At 43.0% G+C, this 14,677-nt stretch overlaps 1 protein-coding gene across 2 annotated transcripts in view; it reads right to left on the minus strand.

The window, feature by feature from the left end:
* Positions 1–1,733: 1,733 nt before the first annotated feature.
* THEMIS (thymocyte selection associated) overlaps positions 1,734–14,677 on the minus strand; it is a 126,837-nt gene continuing 113,893 nt past the window's right edge. The window contains exons 6-7 of one of the 2 annotated variants that reach the window (XM_019538008.1): positions 6,297–6,440; positions 1,734–1,923 (exon numbers count right to left, since the gene is read on the minus strand). In XM_019538008.1, the coding sequence (XP_019393553.1) occupies positions 1,910–1,923; positions 6,297–6,440 (158 nt within the window). In that variant the 3' untranslated portion in view covers positions 1,734–1,909. The remainder of the gene's footprint in view (positions 1,924–6,296; positions 6,441–14,677) is intronic. The other variant, XM_019538009.1, reaches the window with a different exon arrangement.

Below are 14,677 nucleotides of genomic sequence, written 5' to 3' on the forward strand. Positions count from 1 at the left end.
CTTATTTTTCATTTTGCAAAAATATCTATAATAAAGAAAACATTTGGATCAAACTATTGTCCTAAAAAATAAGAATATTATATACTGGTTTCCACATATCCTCACTCCTCTGGGGTAGTCTTTGTTAGAGGGCATTAACTATTTCCCTAGAGGTCAGACTTGCTGATCAGGACCTAATAGTGCCTATTTCGTACAGGCCATTAGCATGGTTGTAAAGCAATTAAGTGCTCCCCCAGAGCACAAGAAAGTCCACAGGGGTGTGCAAGTGCTACCACCCTGAAAAGTACCACATGTTCCTCAACACACAGCTTAATGCATAGGATGGGCAAAGACTTACAGCCTTTACTCATCTTTTCTTTACTCTCTTTTCAACAAACCAATCCTAGCTTTAAGCAACCTGGTAGCCAAACCTGGCTCTTCCCCTCCCACCATCCCTTCAGACCATCCAGGCCCAGTGTTTATGATTCTTAATAGCTTGGGGAAACTACTTATTCTCAACCTACCAACCAACCAACCCACTGCAAGGGCACAAAATATTTGAAATGCACTTCGTACCACCCTTAAACCTACTGAATAGTATATGACTCCAAGTAGTTGCATTCATTTCAGTGGGCATATGTTGCAAAGGTATTACATGTATAGAAAGGACTTCAACCTTTTCACCCTCACCTCCAAATTAAATCAATTGAAATTATGTAGAGTTTCATAGTAAAGAAGTTGTTTGTAGCATGTGACCTACAACAACCCAGGAAAACAATGGGAAGTTTGGTTACATTAAAAACGCAGGATATTTGGCATAACAATTTGAATTTCTGAATAACTATTTTGAAGGGGAACCCTTTTTTGGTCCTTCAAAAGGTCCCAAGATACTAACTTTTTATTTTGGATTAACTAAAATCAATTTAGTTTTGCAGGTGATTTTATATTTTTATTTTTATCTATATATCTATATATATTAGGGCGGTGCGAAGTTTCAGTTCCTGATATGATTCGGCCCAATTCGGTGGCCAAATCTCTGAATCTGAATCAAATCAGAAGACCCTTTAATCTGTCCAAATTGAACTGGAACCCTCTGAATCGATTTGGAGAGATTCAGAAAGATTCAGCAATTCGGACATAGACACAGCTTTAAATGTTTTTTCTACATACCTCAAGGTAGCAGTTGGCTGTGAATGCTGTGATGCTGGGGCAGATGGAGCATCCCACAGGAGCACAGGGGGCTCCCCAGTGCGCACAGGAGCAGCACTTCTGGTCCACTTCTAGGTCTACCAGGGAACGTGCTGGGTGCCCCCCCGGCTCAGTGACTGGTGTTTCCTGGGTCAGGGGGAGCACCCAGGGTCCCCCTGCGGCTGATTGCCCAGCTGGGGAGTGTGGGTGGGGCAGGGGGGCCCAGCACACTCCCCAGCAGACCCAGTAGTATGTCCGGTCCACGTCCGGGTTCATCACCAAGCACATGGGCCCCCTCCCCTCTCCAACTCCTGTGGGATGCTCCATCTGCCCCAGCATTGCAGCATTCACGAGCCGTGCCTGGTGCTTCGAGGTATGTAGAAAAAACATTTAAAGCTGTGTCTATGGCTGAATCACTGATACTCCAAATCAGCATTGAACTTTCAGACTGAGATTCAGCCGAATTGAATCAGGGATAGTGAACTGAATCAATGAATCAAATCACTGTCTTTGATTTGGGCCAAATCTGAATCTAAATCCCAATTGAATATGGCCCATTTCATACATGTGTGTGCGTGCGCACCCCCCCATATATATATATAAATAAAATTATGGGCTCAAATGATCTTCATGAGTCAGAAAAGAACACTTTTTCATTCATGAGTTGACTTTTCTTGTAGCTATGGATGGTCTCTCTGTATGACGCATGCAGATTTGCAGTCATGTCTGGTGAACTTCAGTATTATTCAGGCTTTTCTGCAAGCAAACAAAAGAATGACAATGAAACTAGAAGCTTTTACATTTGGACAGCAACCATCAGAGGCTTAGCAAGCTCCTTTGCTGCCCTGGGCAACCTGAGGCTCCAGATAGTGTCCAGGACCCAAGGGATCTCCACAGAGAAGAGAAGACGACCAGGGTAGAGCCAGTGCAGCTCTAGGGTCCTGCCATCTATCTGGCAGAAGGGGTCCCCCAGCTAAGGAATTAAACCTCTCACCTGCTCCCCAAAGGTGCCACAGAATGCCATGCTGAATGGATGAATACAACCCCTAATTCTGTGGCAGGATGACCTCCCCCCTGCTGTCTTGACCCTCTCCTTCTTTCCCCCCGCAGAACTTACCTGCCAGGACTTGAGAGCCTCTTTGACATCACCACCTAATTCCTAGATCCTCTCCATACGGCCCAAGGCTGTAGCTGCTGGACTAGCAGCAGAATTACTTCGATTCCAGCACATCCCCTACTCTGGTCTCTTGCTCAGCACCTGGGGCTTATGCCTCCATTGCCCACCCTTAGTTATTGCACTAATTGCAGCTGCCAGGAAAAGGAGCTCTTGTACACCGGAGCTTGTCTATAAGGCAGAAATGTTGGTAGAACTGTGCTGGTCACTCTTTCCACCCTGTGGTGATGCACCTTGTATCAGCACAGCAGTTCATTTGCAAGTTCAGCTTAAGTCAGTTCAACAAATGGAATAAGCTTGACCAACAACAATACTTCTTGCTTATACAACAGCATTTACTACACCCAGTGTTTTTCCAGCCAAGCTGTGTCCTCCCCTTCTGCAGCACAGAACGCCAATAAGGATGCCATCTATGCCTACCCTACTGCAGTAGTGAGGTTAAAAGTAAGAGACAGATGCTGCATTTTTTTTCTCATTACTGTTTTTTTGCTTCCCTTGTCTGCTTGTGGGTGCGTATGTGTGCTAGTGTTTTTTTCTTTCAAGGAACTAGGATGACACTAAGAGCACTGACAACAGGTCCAGTTCTTAGTTAACGTCCTCTTTCCCACCAAAATGGACAGTTAATACCATCCATAAAAATATTTAAGAGACTGACAGAGAGGTTTCCTTATAATACCTCAGTGTAGAAAAAGGGAATAAATGATGTTATTTCCCAAAAATATGAGCTGCACTTTAGATTACAAATGGTTTCACTGCCTTTTCCTTCTTTTCCTGGACCTTTACTAAAAGGCTGAAAAGATTTTTAGTGGGGGCTGTTGCCAGCTGAAGTCCCTGTACTTAGAATCCTGAATCTCATTTAATTGCTTAGTGGAGTACAGGGAGAAGGTCATGTTAATACTAGAGACTGGCTCTGGAGACCTTTACTGCATTGAAATTAGCATAGCAGTAACCTTGGGCAAAATACTTTGCCTCTTTTTCTCTTCATTTATCTTGCTTACTTAGGTTGTAAGCTCTATAGGGCAGAGGCTCTTAGGATATGCTTGTGCAGGGCTCTGATCTTGATGAGAGTTATCAAGGAGCTACTGAAATATAAACAAAAATAAATACAGATGTAAAATCTGTTTTCCTTTGAGGGTTGAAGCTGAGACCTGGGCTAAATTGCAATGCTTTACTTCTATTTGAGTGCCTAAGAAGTATTTTATAACAGATGTGTTGGTATGTGATTTGTATTTATGAATTTCACTTGGATATGGATAGTGTAAATAACTTTTAAAAAACAAAGGAAGAGATTAATGAATGACACTTAGACCTGAAAGGGTGAGTGGGAGATAAGTAATGGGAAAGGGATCTTACGGTATAACTACAGTAATAAGAAATTAAACATTTGGCAGAAAGGAATACCATTGTTTCTTATATATCTTTCACTTAATCATCTTTTTGATAAAGGCTCACGTAACTAATTCACTTGTAGTTCCAGTAGCCCAGTGGCACAACTTCAAGGGGCATATGTTAAGAACAGCCCCTTATAACTAGAATGGAAACTTTTTTTTTAACACACAAACTATAAATCTTCATATATAAATCAAATACATATTTTCCTGCATGCACACATGCTGACTTGCACATGCAGAAGCTTAGAAGAAATTGTAGATGCTAAATAAAAGCCTGCTGGAAGATTTCTGAAGGTCAAGGGGAGACTCAACCAACTAGGAGAGTTAGTTGCACATTCTTTGGCTATCTAATGATCTTCAACAGGGTGGGCTACCCTTGTCAGCCATGGAAGAAGATAATTTATGGGTCTATTTCATAATCTGAGGCTCTGACAGAGATCTCCTTAGAGACTGCAAAGGTCTTCTCTTTCATGCTTTTGCTAAAGCCATCAAACCAGATGACTAATAAAGTGCAACCCTTTCTGTGTTGACAAGGAGTTTAAAGGGCAGGTGAATAAAGGCTTAAAAGAGCTGATGTCTCAGCAGTAAATGATATAATTAGAGGCTGAGCCCTCAGGCTCATGATGTCTCTTGAAGGAACATTTCTGTCTGGATACCTGTAGGTGAAAAGCCAAGGTCCTTTTTATTTTTTCCCCCTTTTCACTGGCAAGTTTAACTTACTCTACAATGCCTTCTTAGGCCCTGTCTATAGGACAGTACAGCCATGTTTGCCAAAATCATTACTGAGCACAGTTCTGGCTAGCAGGGTACTGTACATTTTGTCTACAGTCTTATCTCCAGTCTCATACTTTTTATGACCCTTCTTCCCCAGTCTTCTGTTCAGCACATAGCTGACTCCAAGCTGTCTGCACTCACTACCTCCAAGCTCCTCTTCTCCCATGTCATGTGAGACTATCACAGCACAGGCACAGGGGTCGCAGAAAGCTACAATGATGGAACAGAGAGAAAAGAGGATTTGGTACTGTGAAAACCAGCCATAGGCATGAGGATAGGAAATGCAGGATTCATTTGCAGCCCATATACCAACTGCCAGTAAGGGGGTAGATACCTTTAGACATCTACCCCATATATAGCTATAGGAACTGGAACAAACTAACTGCTGCTCTGCCTATCAGATCTCCAGGCACATGGATAAAAGGAAAAGTTCTATCCCTACGAATTCTCAATAAAAAAAATCAGTCCTTGCATTTTGTATTGGCTTAAGAGAAAAGTGCATGAAAGAGAAACCAGGAGGGAAAGCCAGAAAACAAGAAATGGTATTAGAAGATAGAGAAGTTTAGGAGGTCTGTCTCCTATTCCACCACAATTGAATCCAGCTCCACCTCAAATTAATGATATAAGTAGGGCAGAATGAATAACTGATTTTTCTGGTTCACTGTCAATCCTGAAAAATCAAATAAACTTTCACTTTGCATTGAATATAATGTTTGGCTCAACCCAACCAGAAATACTTTGTGTCTTTTTTTAAGAAATTGAAGTTGATTTTTAAACAATTCATCCCTTCAAATCTAAAGGTTTTGTTTCAAAAATGTTGAAACAAAACATTTTTTGGCCACATTTTTTCCCCTGTTTAGCTTTTTTGACAAAGACAATTTGGCTGAGGCAACGCAACTTCATTAAATGCTTGGGTTAATATGGATATGCAGATTTTGGTAAGAAACCATCATACCAGAAACAATTCACTCACTTCTAGGTATATATACTACTCGTGCCTAGGTGAAACTGATGGTTTGGGGTAACTAAAACTGTGCCTCCTTGAGTTTCATTGGGTACGTATACATGTGCTCTGACACATTAAAATTAGAATTCTAATTAGAATGCGTTGGATCTGCACTGCATTCTAATTAGAATGCGTTAGCATTGCCACAGTGTCACATGTAAGGCCTTGAGAGTTTAAAAATGGCTTATGGGGTGCTTTAAGTAAAGCTCATCAGATAAGCTTTAATGTGGTTAATGTGTCCCATGGCCATTTTTAAACACACAGGGGCTTAATACATGTGACACTGTTTTAATTAGAGCAGTTCTCCAGGAACAACTCTAAATGTATTTAATATTTAAAATTAAAATGCCCTCCCTGCCTCTGAGTACATGTATAGGCACCCATTGACTCTCATTTTAAGTCTCCTTCATATTGCTGAAGGACACTAGTTTGTCATGAGTGCCACCAAATTCAAAATAGTTATGGAGAAGTGCCCTAAATCTAAAAAGGATGAGAACTACTGGTGTGGGAGCATAAAATAGTTCTACTGTTTGTAACAGTTAGTTAAAAAAAAAGTCAATGTTCAATTATGCATTAGATGGTGTCTGTTTACAAAGCTGTAATTTTTAACACAGACAGCAAGTCACACACCGTAGTACTGGCCGCAGCTTTGCTCTCCCTGAGTTGTTCTGAAAATACTGAGGTAGAGACTCTCAGCTTCATGACCAGTGCTGATTCCTATCAAACCTATGGCATGTTATGCTGCATCTGTGTACATGTGTAAGTCACCATAGGACATACTCACCTCCCCTTTTCTTCTTTGGGGGGTATGTTCTACCATGCAATGTGCCTTCCTGGAATTTTTTTCTGATGTTTTCAATTAAGTTTTCATCCACATAGTCATATTTGTGCTCTTCCTCTTCTGTTTCATACTTTAGGAGTATGTCATCTGTCAAATCAAAACAACAACAACAAAAGTCTGTAAGAAAATGAAATGGAAGGCTGCTGTCCACACAGAATTTGTGTAGTCCCCCAATTTTCAATTATTCTTTACTGTTTTAAAACCATTTCTCTTTTCCCATTCCTTTTTAGTGTCATACTGTTTGTATTACGATCATGAGTAGAGTCCCCCAACTGAAACTCGGGGCCTACTGTATTAGGTATAATAAATAAAAAATATCTGCTAGCCTGAAGAGCTTACAGTCTAAATAGACATGGGCAGTACTGTGCATTGGGCAATATGACACTGCCCCCACCCTGAACCTCCCCTGATCTGGAGCTTGCTCTGGCTCTGGCTCCAGCTCCGGCAATGGGAAGACCTGAGCAGCTGCAGAGGAACAAGAGCAGCAGCTTGAGGTTCGCTACTGGGAAAGAGGTCATCTTCAGTTTTTTTGCAGCTAATGTGTCGAGCAACCAAAAAAGTACCAGTTTTCAAAGGCAAAAAAAGGTGGCAAGCCAACGTCTCCAGAAGCAATGAATCTCTGGCTGCTTCTCCTGCACTACATGCCACTTCTCTTCCCTCCTCACTGACAGAAGGGAAGATGCAGGATGTTGGCTAAGGCCACATAATCTGCAATGGAAACTGAAGAACTGGACCCAGGTAGTTGAAATCTCAGTTCAGTGCCTTAACCACAAGTTTATTCTTCTTTATCTTTAGGAATGCACCTTTTAGATTATACATATATTACTAGCAGCTCAACATCTGTCCACAAACTGATGATCTCTTGTGCACTCCCTGCTAAGAGCAGACCAATAATTCCTAAAGGTAAATGAACATTTATTTATGGATATTCTCCATATTAGAGATGTAGATATTGCCCCAATTAGTGAAGGAGTGTCCACACCTTACTGACCAATAATGAGGGGTACAAAGCAAATAATGGTGATGCGCCTCTACTGCAAGTGTCCCAGCACTAAAAGTTTGGGGAACAAGTTCTACATAGATGTCTGGGCATGTTTCCCATTCTGGCAGTGGTTTGAAAATGGAACATTGCACAGCTTGAAGCATGTCTGTCCCATGAGTGGTGTAGGCACAGTAAGTCAAAGGACCTGGCTGGACAAAACCTTGTCTGTAATGATCTAATTTGGGCTGGTCCTGCTTTGAGCAGGGAATTGGACCAGATGACCTGCTGAGGTCCCGGCCAACCCTCATTTTCTAATATTCTATGACAAACCACTGAACATGGAATAACAAGGCAGAGTGGATGCACTGCTTTTGCCAGAACCATCCCTGATTAAATAATGAAGAACACCAGAATGCAAAACATGTAAACAAGCCCCTTATTCCCTAATCACTACTTCCGCTCAAAGCCGTGCATTTTGACTTATGATTTCCCTACGGGACTCGACTTCTCAACCAGTAATCCTTCCAATCCAGTCCTGGAGTTACATCATACTTCTATCCAAGAAATAAATTGAACTACTTCCAGCATGTCTCAATAGTCTTGAATGAGTCACTATTGAGCTCCATATGTGCAGTCAGCTCTTGGAGCTCACAGGCACTTCAGTGCAGCTCCTGCTGGGAGCTTTGTATGATATGATGTGAGCTCTAATAAGTTCCCTACTGATCAGCACAGGCTGTGCCCAGAGTCCCTTGCTTTCAAACAGCTCTGGAGCCTGTTGCTCTTCACTCTCCCCTCCCACTGAATTCAGAAACAGGGGAAAGGAGGGGAGGAATGTCCCACAATGTGCAGCCTTTGCCTTCACTCAGCTCAGGAAGCTCCATGCTGCCACTGGTCATCCCATCTCCCCCTTTCCTCCCAGGGGGGAGAGGGGAGAAGGGAGGGAAGAGCAAAGAGCACCAAGCTCTGGTAGTGTTTGAAAGCAGGGACTCTGGAAAGACCCCATACAAGTGAGCTCAGAGCTCATAGCAGAGTAGCGTTCCAGCAGACTGCTCCCGGGGGTGCAGGCCCCTGATCTGCCTCCTGGATCACAGGAGGCTGGTGTTGCCAGCTGGGGCCAGTGGCGGCACCGATCTTCCCAGTGTTGGCTATGGGCGAAACGTCAAAACAGCATCAAAACAGCCAAAGAGTTTCGATGAAACGAAACGGAACAGTGCTTGAAAAATTAAACAAAACTCAAAATGAAACACTGTTCCATCGAAATGCTGAAATGGAAGTCAAAGTGGAATGATGCTGTTTCTCACAGCCCTAATGCTCAGTGAAGAGACCTCATTGCTTATATGCCACACAGCTGAAGGGGATATGGCCATAATCCCTTGCTGTGATCGTGGATGCCAGTGAGCTCTTAGCAGCTCCTGCTGGAACTCTTACTCTACTATGAGCTCTGAGCTCACTTACAGATTCATAGATGTTAGGGTCAGAAGGGACCTCAATAGATCATCAAGTCTGACCCACTGCATAGGCAGGAAAGTGTTCTGGGTTCAGATGACCCCAGCCAGATGCCCATCCAACCTCCTCTTGAAGACCCCCAGGGTAGGGGAGAGCACCACCTCCCTTGGAAGGTCATTCCAGATCTTGGCCACTCTAACTGTGAAGAAGTTCCTCCTAATGTCCAATCTAAATCTGCTCTCTGCTAGCTTATGCCCATTATTTCTTGTGACCCCCAGGGGCGTCTTGGTGAGTAGAGCCTCACCAATTCCCTTCTGCACCCTCATGATGAATTTATAGGCACCCACAAAGTCGCCTCTCAACCTTCTCCTGCAGAGGCTGAAGAGGTCCAGGTGCCCTAGTCTCTCCTCATAGGGCTTGGCCTGCAAGCCCTTAACCATACGAGTGGCCCTTCTCTGGACCCTCTCCAAGTTATCCACATCCCTCTTGAAGTGTGGTGTCCAAAACTGGACGCAGTATTTCAACTGCAGTCTGACCAGCGCCCGATAGAGGGGAAGTATCACCTCCTTGGTTCTGTTTGTCATGCATCTGCTGATGCATGATAAAGTGCAGTTATCTTTTCTGATGACTTTGTCACACTGATGACTCCAAGATCCCTTTCTGCTTCCGTGCTACCGAGCAGGTCATTTCTTAGGCAGTAGGTGTGTTGGACATTTTTCCTCCCTAGGTGCAGCACTTTGCATTTCTCTTTGTTAAATCAGATTCTATTGTTTTCTGCCCATTTGTCCAACCTGTCCAGGTCTGCCTATAGTTGTTCCCTGCCCTCCGGTGTGTCCACTTCTCCCCGCAGTTTTGTATCATCCTCAAACTTGGACAGAGTACACTTCACTCCCTCGTCCAAGTCACTGATGAAGACATTGAAGAATATCGGTCCAAGGACTGAGCCCTGCGGGACCCCACTGCCCACGTCTTTCCAGGTTGATACTGACCCGTCTACCACCACTCTCTGGGTACGACCCTTTAGCCAATTTGCCACCCACCGGACTGTGTATTCATCCAAGTCACAGCCTCTTAATTTGTTCACCAGTATGGGGTGGGATAACATAATGAAGGCCTTCCTGAAGTCTAAGTAAATTATATCGATCCCTGTGTCAAGGTGTTTTGTAACCTGGTCATAAAATGAGACTAGATTAGTCAGGCCTGATCTACCTGCTATGAACCCATGCTGGTTTCCCCTCAGCATAATTTTTCCTGCTGGGCTCTCACATATATGAGCCTTAATAATCTTTTTGAAGACTTTGCCAAGGATGGAGGTGAGACTGACTGGTCTATAGTTGCCTGGATCCTCCTTCCTCCCCTTCTTGAAAATAGGGACCACATTGGCCCTTTTCCAGTCTTCTGGACCTGTCCTGTGCACGACGAGTGCTCAAATATTCTTGCCAGTGGATGTGCAATGATATTGGCCAGTGCCTTCAGTATCCTCGGATGGAGCTCATCTGGGCCTGCCGACTTAAACACATCCAGTCCTTCCAAGTGACTCTGCAACATCTCAGGGTCAACACTTGGTAGTCTGGTGTCCCGCTGTTGCCTCTCTACAATGAGAGATTTGTCTTGCCCCTCATTTAGGAAGACTGAGGCAAAGAACTCATTGAGGAGTTCAGCCTTGTCCCCCCTGTCTGTCACCAATTGCTTTTGCCCATTCAGTAGTGGTCCTAGTCCACCGTGGGCTTTCCTTTTACTCCCTATATATCTGAAAAATAATTTTTTGTTATCCTAAACTTGGGATGCCATCCTCAGCTCCATGGTAGCTTTGGCCTTTCTAACTGCCTCCCTACAACTGCGAGCTGAGGAGGCATGCTCCTCTTTAATAAGCTCTCCCTGTTTCCACTGCTTATATGCCCCACTTTTTGCCCTTAGGCTGCTCTGGATTTCTCTGGTCAGCCGAGGAAGCCTCTTGGCCCCTTTCACCCTTTTCCCCTGCATTGGAATCATCTCCCTCTGTGCCCAAAAGATCATTTACTTAAGGCACAGCCACACTTCCTGGGCTTCCATCTCGCCAAATCTCCTACTCTGCAGTGCATCATTGACTAAACGCCTGAGTTCGCTGAAGTCGGCCTTCCTGAAGTCTAGCACTTCCACCCTACTAGCTACCTTACCCACTCTATGCCTTATGATGAATTCTATTATTTGGTGGTCACTGTCCCCCAGGTGACCACTGATCTGTAGGTCCCCTACCATGTCATCCCCTGTTGCCAATACCAGGTCCAGTAAGGCATTCCTCCTAGTGGGACCATGTACCTCCTGCATCAGATGGAAGTCCTGTACACAGGATAAGAACCTGCATGAACGGTGGGAATTTGCTGTTTGCATCTCCCAGCAGATGTCAGGGTAGTTTAGGTCCCCCATGACTACCGCCTCCCTAGTCTTTATGGTTTCCAAGAGCTGCCTCAGGAGTTCCAAATCTAGTTCTTCCCCTTGGTGCGGGGGTCTGTAGCAGACCCCCTACAACCTAATCCCTTTCTCCTTGACCTCCATGTATCCTAACCCATAATCCTTCTACTTTCTCCTCCTCTGATTCCATTTTGATAAGGGTCAATGTATAACGCTCCTTGACATAGAGCGCAACCCCTCCCTCTCTCTTCCCCACTCTATCCTTTCTGTATAGCTTATAGCCCTCAATGTGTACCGCCCAGTCGTGGGTAGAGTCCCACCAGGTTTCTGTTAATCCCACTAAGTCATAAGTGATCTCTGCAAGCAGAGTGGTCTCATCCTGCTTGTATGTGCCCAGAGTCCCTACTTTCAAACACTACCAGAGCTTGGTGCGCTTTGCTCTTCCCTCAGCTGTGGGTCCACAAATCAGCTGATTTGCCCCAGGCCCTGAACCCTCCTCCCATTGGCTCTGGTGCAGGGCCCGGGGCAAATCAGCTTGTGCAATGCCAGGGTGGGGGTGGATCCCTGCATGAGCTGATTTGCCCTGGACCCCGCACCCTCCTCGGGTTGGGTATGGTGTGGGGCCCGAGGAAAATCAGTTCATGCCAGCACCTGGCTCTGCCCTGATCTCTTTGATATTAGGGCAGCAGTTGGTCCACGCACAAGCTAATTTGCTCCAGGCCCCACACTATCCTCCGAATGACTCTGGTGCAGGTCCTGGGGAAAATCAGCTCCTCAAGGGACCTGCCACTGCCTCAGGATCAGGAGCCACCCAGAGTGCATCCGTGGCTCTCCCTTGCCTCCCACCACCGGGCTGCTTTGAAATTTAAAATGTTTTCAAACTTGCAAAATGTTTCAACTGGCTTTGTTTCATTGCAAGGCTGTTTCAAAGCCCTTCGTTTTTGCTGTTTCGAGCTTGAAACGAGTCAAAACAGCATCAAAACAAAACAGTCAGCGAACTGAGCATGCACCCCACTCTTTAAGTTGGGTGTACACCCATCACTGCAAGCCTGGATCTGCCCACGAATACAACTCATAACACAGAAGCAGAGAGCATGGAGCTGCCATTTTCTTCATATATATTTCCCATTTGTAATTAATTTTCAGTTGGCTACAACCCCCATCAGCAAAAGCAAACTGATGAATGAAACCTGTGCTGCAAGGCACAAACTAATCCTTGTAGGTCACAGAGTGGAATACCGTTTGTGCTCCTAGACTCGCTACATGGAACTGAGCCACAGATGCTCAGGGTTGATATTGCTGTGCCCTCCATCCCCAAACTCATACCTGCAAACAAAATTATAAACATCTTAGCAAGAAAGTGCTGCCAGGAAAGAAATTAGTATCACTAAGCCAAAACATATTGTCAGTATCTCCCAGTCCCAAACTGGAATGGCATGCCTTTGGAAGTATATGCATTTGCACTGCAATTAAACATTAGAAAATTAGTCAGAAAAGCTGAACATTCTCAAGAGAATCCCAAGCAATGAAATCGATGTAATTAATTTCCCTGCTTGGAAATCTATTAACCTCAACATTAAATTAACAAAACTGCTATATAATTATTTCTAATTACCTTTCCACTCCCAGCCACTGCAGCCAACAGGGCATAAGGGAGTGATCTGCAAGGGTCTAGCCCTAGGACTCTCAAATCTCAGTCATTCATGCTCAAACTTAAAACATTCAAATGACTATGGACATGCTCCTTAAACAAAGTGGGTTGGAATCTAGTGCCATCTGAAATTCCTGTGTGGACTTTAAGGCAGAAGGGTCATTATGATCATCTTGCCTGACCTCCTTCAAAATACAGGTCACTGAATAGATTCAATCCAGCAGACATTTGCTGGGAAGCAACATAAGTTTCCTGATTCCATAGCACAAAATTCTCCTTCCAGTCTAGCACTGAAAATCTTCATGGTCAAGACCCAAATTCATATCCTTCTGAGGCAAGATATGGCATGGGAAACATCCCCCTCCAAAACTATCCTTAAAAATAGCATTTTATAATTGTTTTATAATTGCACTAGGACACTCAAGGATCCATTGCATCAACTCATATCCGGGCATACTGAAAGCTTTGGACTTATGTCTAACAATATTCTTGTGAATTATTACCCAAGCTTTGTTATGAACTAAGTAAAGCCAGAATGTATTTATTCATGAATACACACATAGATAGATATTAAATAAAGAGCAAATTCTGTGATCAAATTCAAAGTGTATACATGCCCAGTTTTACTTATTATGGCCCAGATTCTGATACCATTTCATATGCTTAAGAATAATTTAACTCCTTGAATGGTTCCATCGCTAACAATAATCAAGGACAAAAATCTAAAAATAATATTGCTAACAATGGGTTATATCTTAGATGATGTAAATCAGTAATCAATTGAGTCTGTGTATGAGTTGGCCCTGTTCTGAAATGGTCATTTTTGGCAATATATTATATTAAAGGATTAAATATATATTAAAGATTACCATATAAAAATGTGCTAGTATAAGTAAAACATTAGTGACAAAGGTTTAATTGTAAATTTTATATTTTCCCTAAAGGCACTTTAGTTGATCATAATTACTCTTTTTCCATTTTTATTTAAAAATTTATACTTATACACAGGTTGTGTGTGTCTGCACTTCACTTCCATTAATCTGATATTTTTAATATTATCTACATTTTCCAGGCCTGAATTTCCATTTGTCATTCTACTGGGTTTTTTCTGTACAATAAATCTTACATCCTATGTTTCAAATTAGTAACATATCTTATACGTAAGAAACTAGGTTTGAATTGTTCAATCACTGCCAGTATAAAAGTTGTTAAAAAGTTTTATATTCATGACATTTAGGGTCTGACTCTGCTTCTGTAAAAAAGTGTGTTATCAGCTTTAGTGTCAGTTGTCCAAAGGTGACTCAACTTAATTGCATAGCCATAAAACAAATTTTGATTCTTGAGAAGATGACATGATAATTTGCTCCCACTAGTTTTCTCAAGGGAAGAATCTATTACTTGTTTCCCTGGGTGCTTGGGACAACGCAAGGGAAATATTATACATGTTTAGAGACTTTCCTCCTCAGAGGTGCATTCAGCCATGTAGCCCCAGACAGTTGTTACTGGCTGACAGGTTTGAAATAAAGTTGTCTGCAAAGTAAAGATCTCTTTAGAAACAATCCTGGGTCCTGGACTGAGTCTTTTTAGTGTTACTATCATTAAAATAATACATATTTCAATACTTAGAGAAAACTTGTAGAAACACAGAACTGCATTCCCTTTACTTCTGCAAGCTAGAGAGTTAGGATTTTCGTTATTAGTAGAGCTGGCTGAAAATCCTTTGTGGAATATCAATTCTGAATTTTAACTTGCTCTAGTTACTAGTTATTATTCATGCACATTATCAATTCACAATGACCAATAGATTAACAAATATTAATGATGATGATAATAGTCTCTGCTGGCCTAAGAATA

This window comes from Crocodylus porosus, unplaced genomic scaffold (genome assembly GCF_001723895.1).
Source record: "Crocodylus porosus isolate Cpor-Errol unplaced genomic scaffold, CroPor_comp1, whole genome shotgun sequence".
Lineage (NCBI taxonomy): Eukaryota > Metazoa > Chordata > Crocodylia > Crocodylidae > Crocodylus > Crocodylus porosus.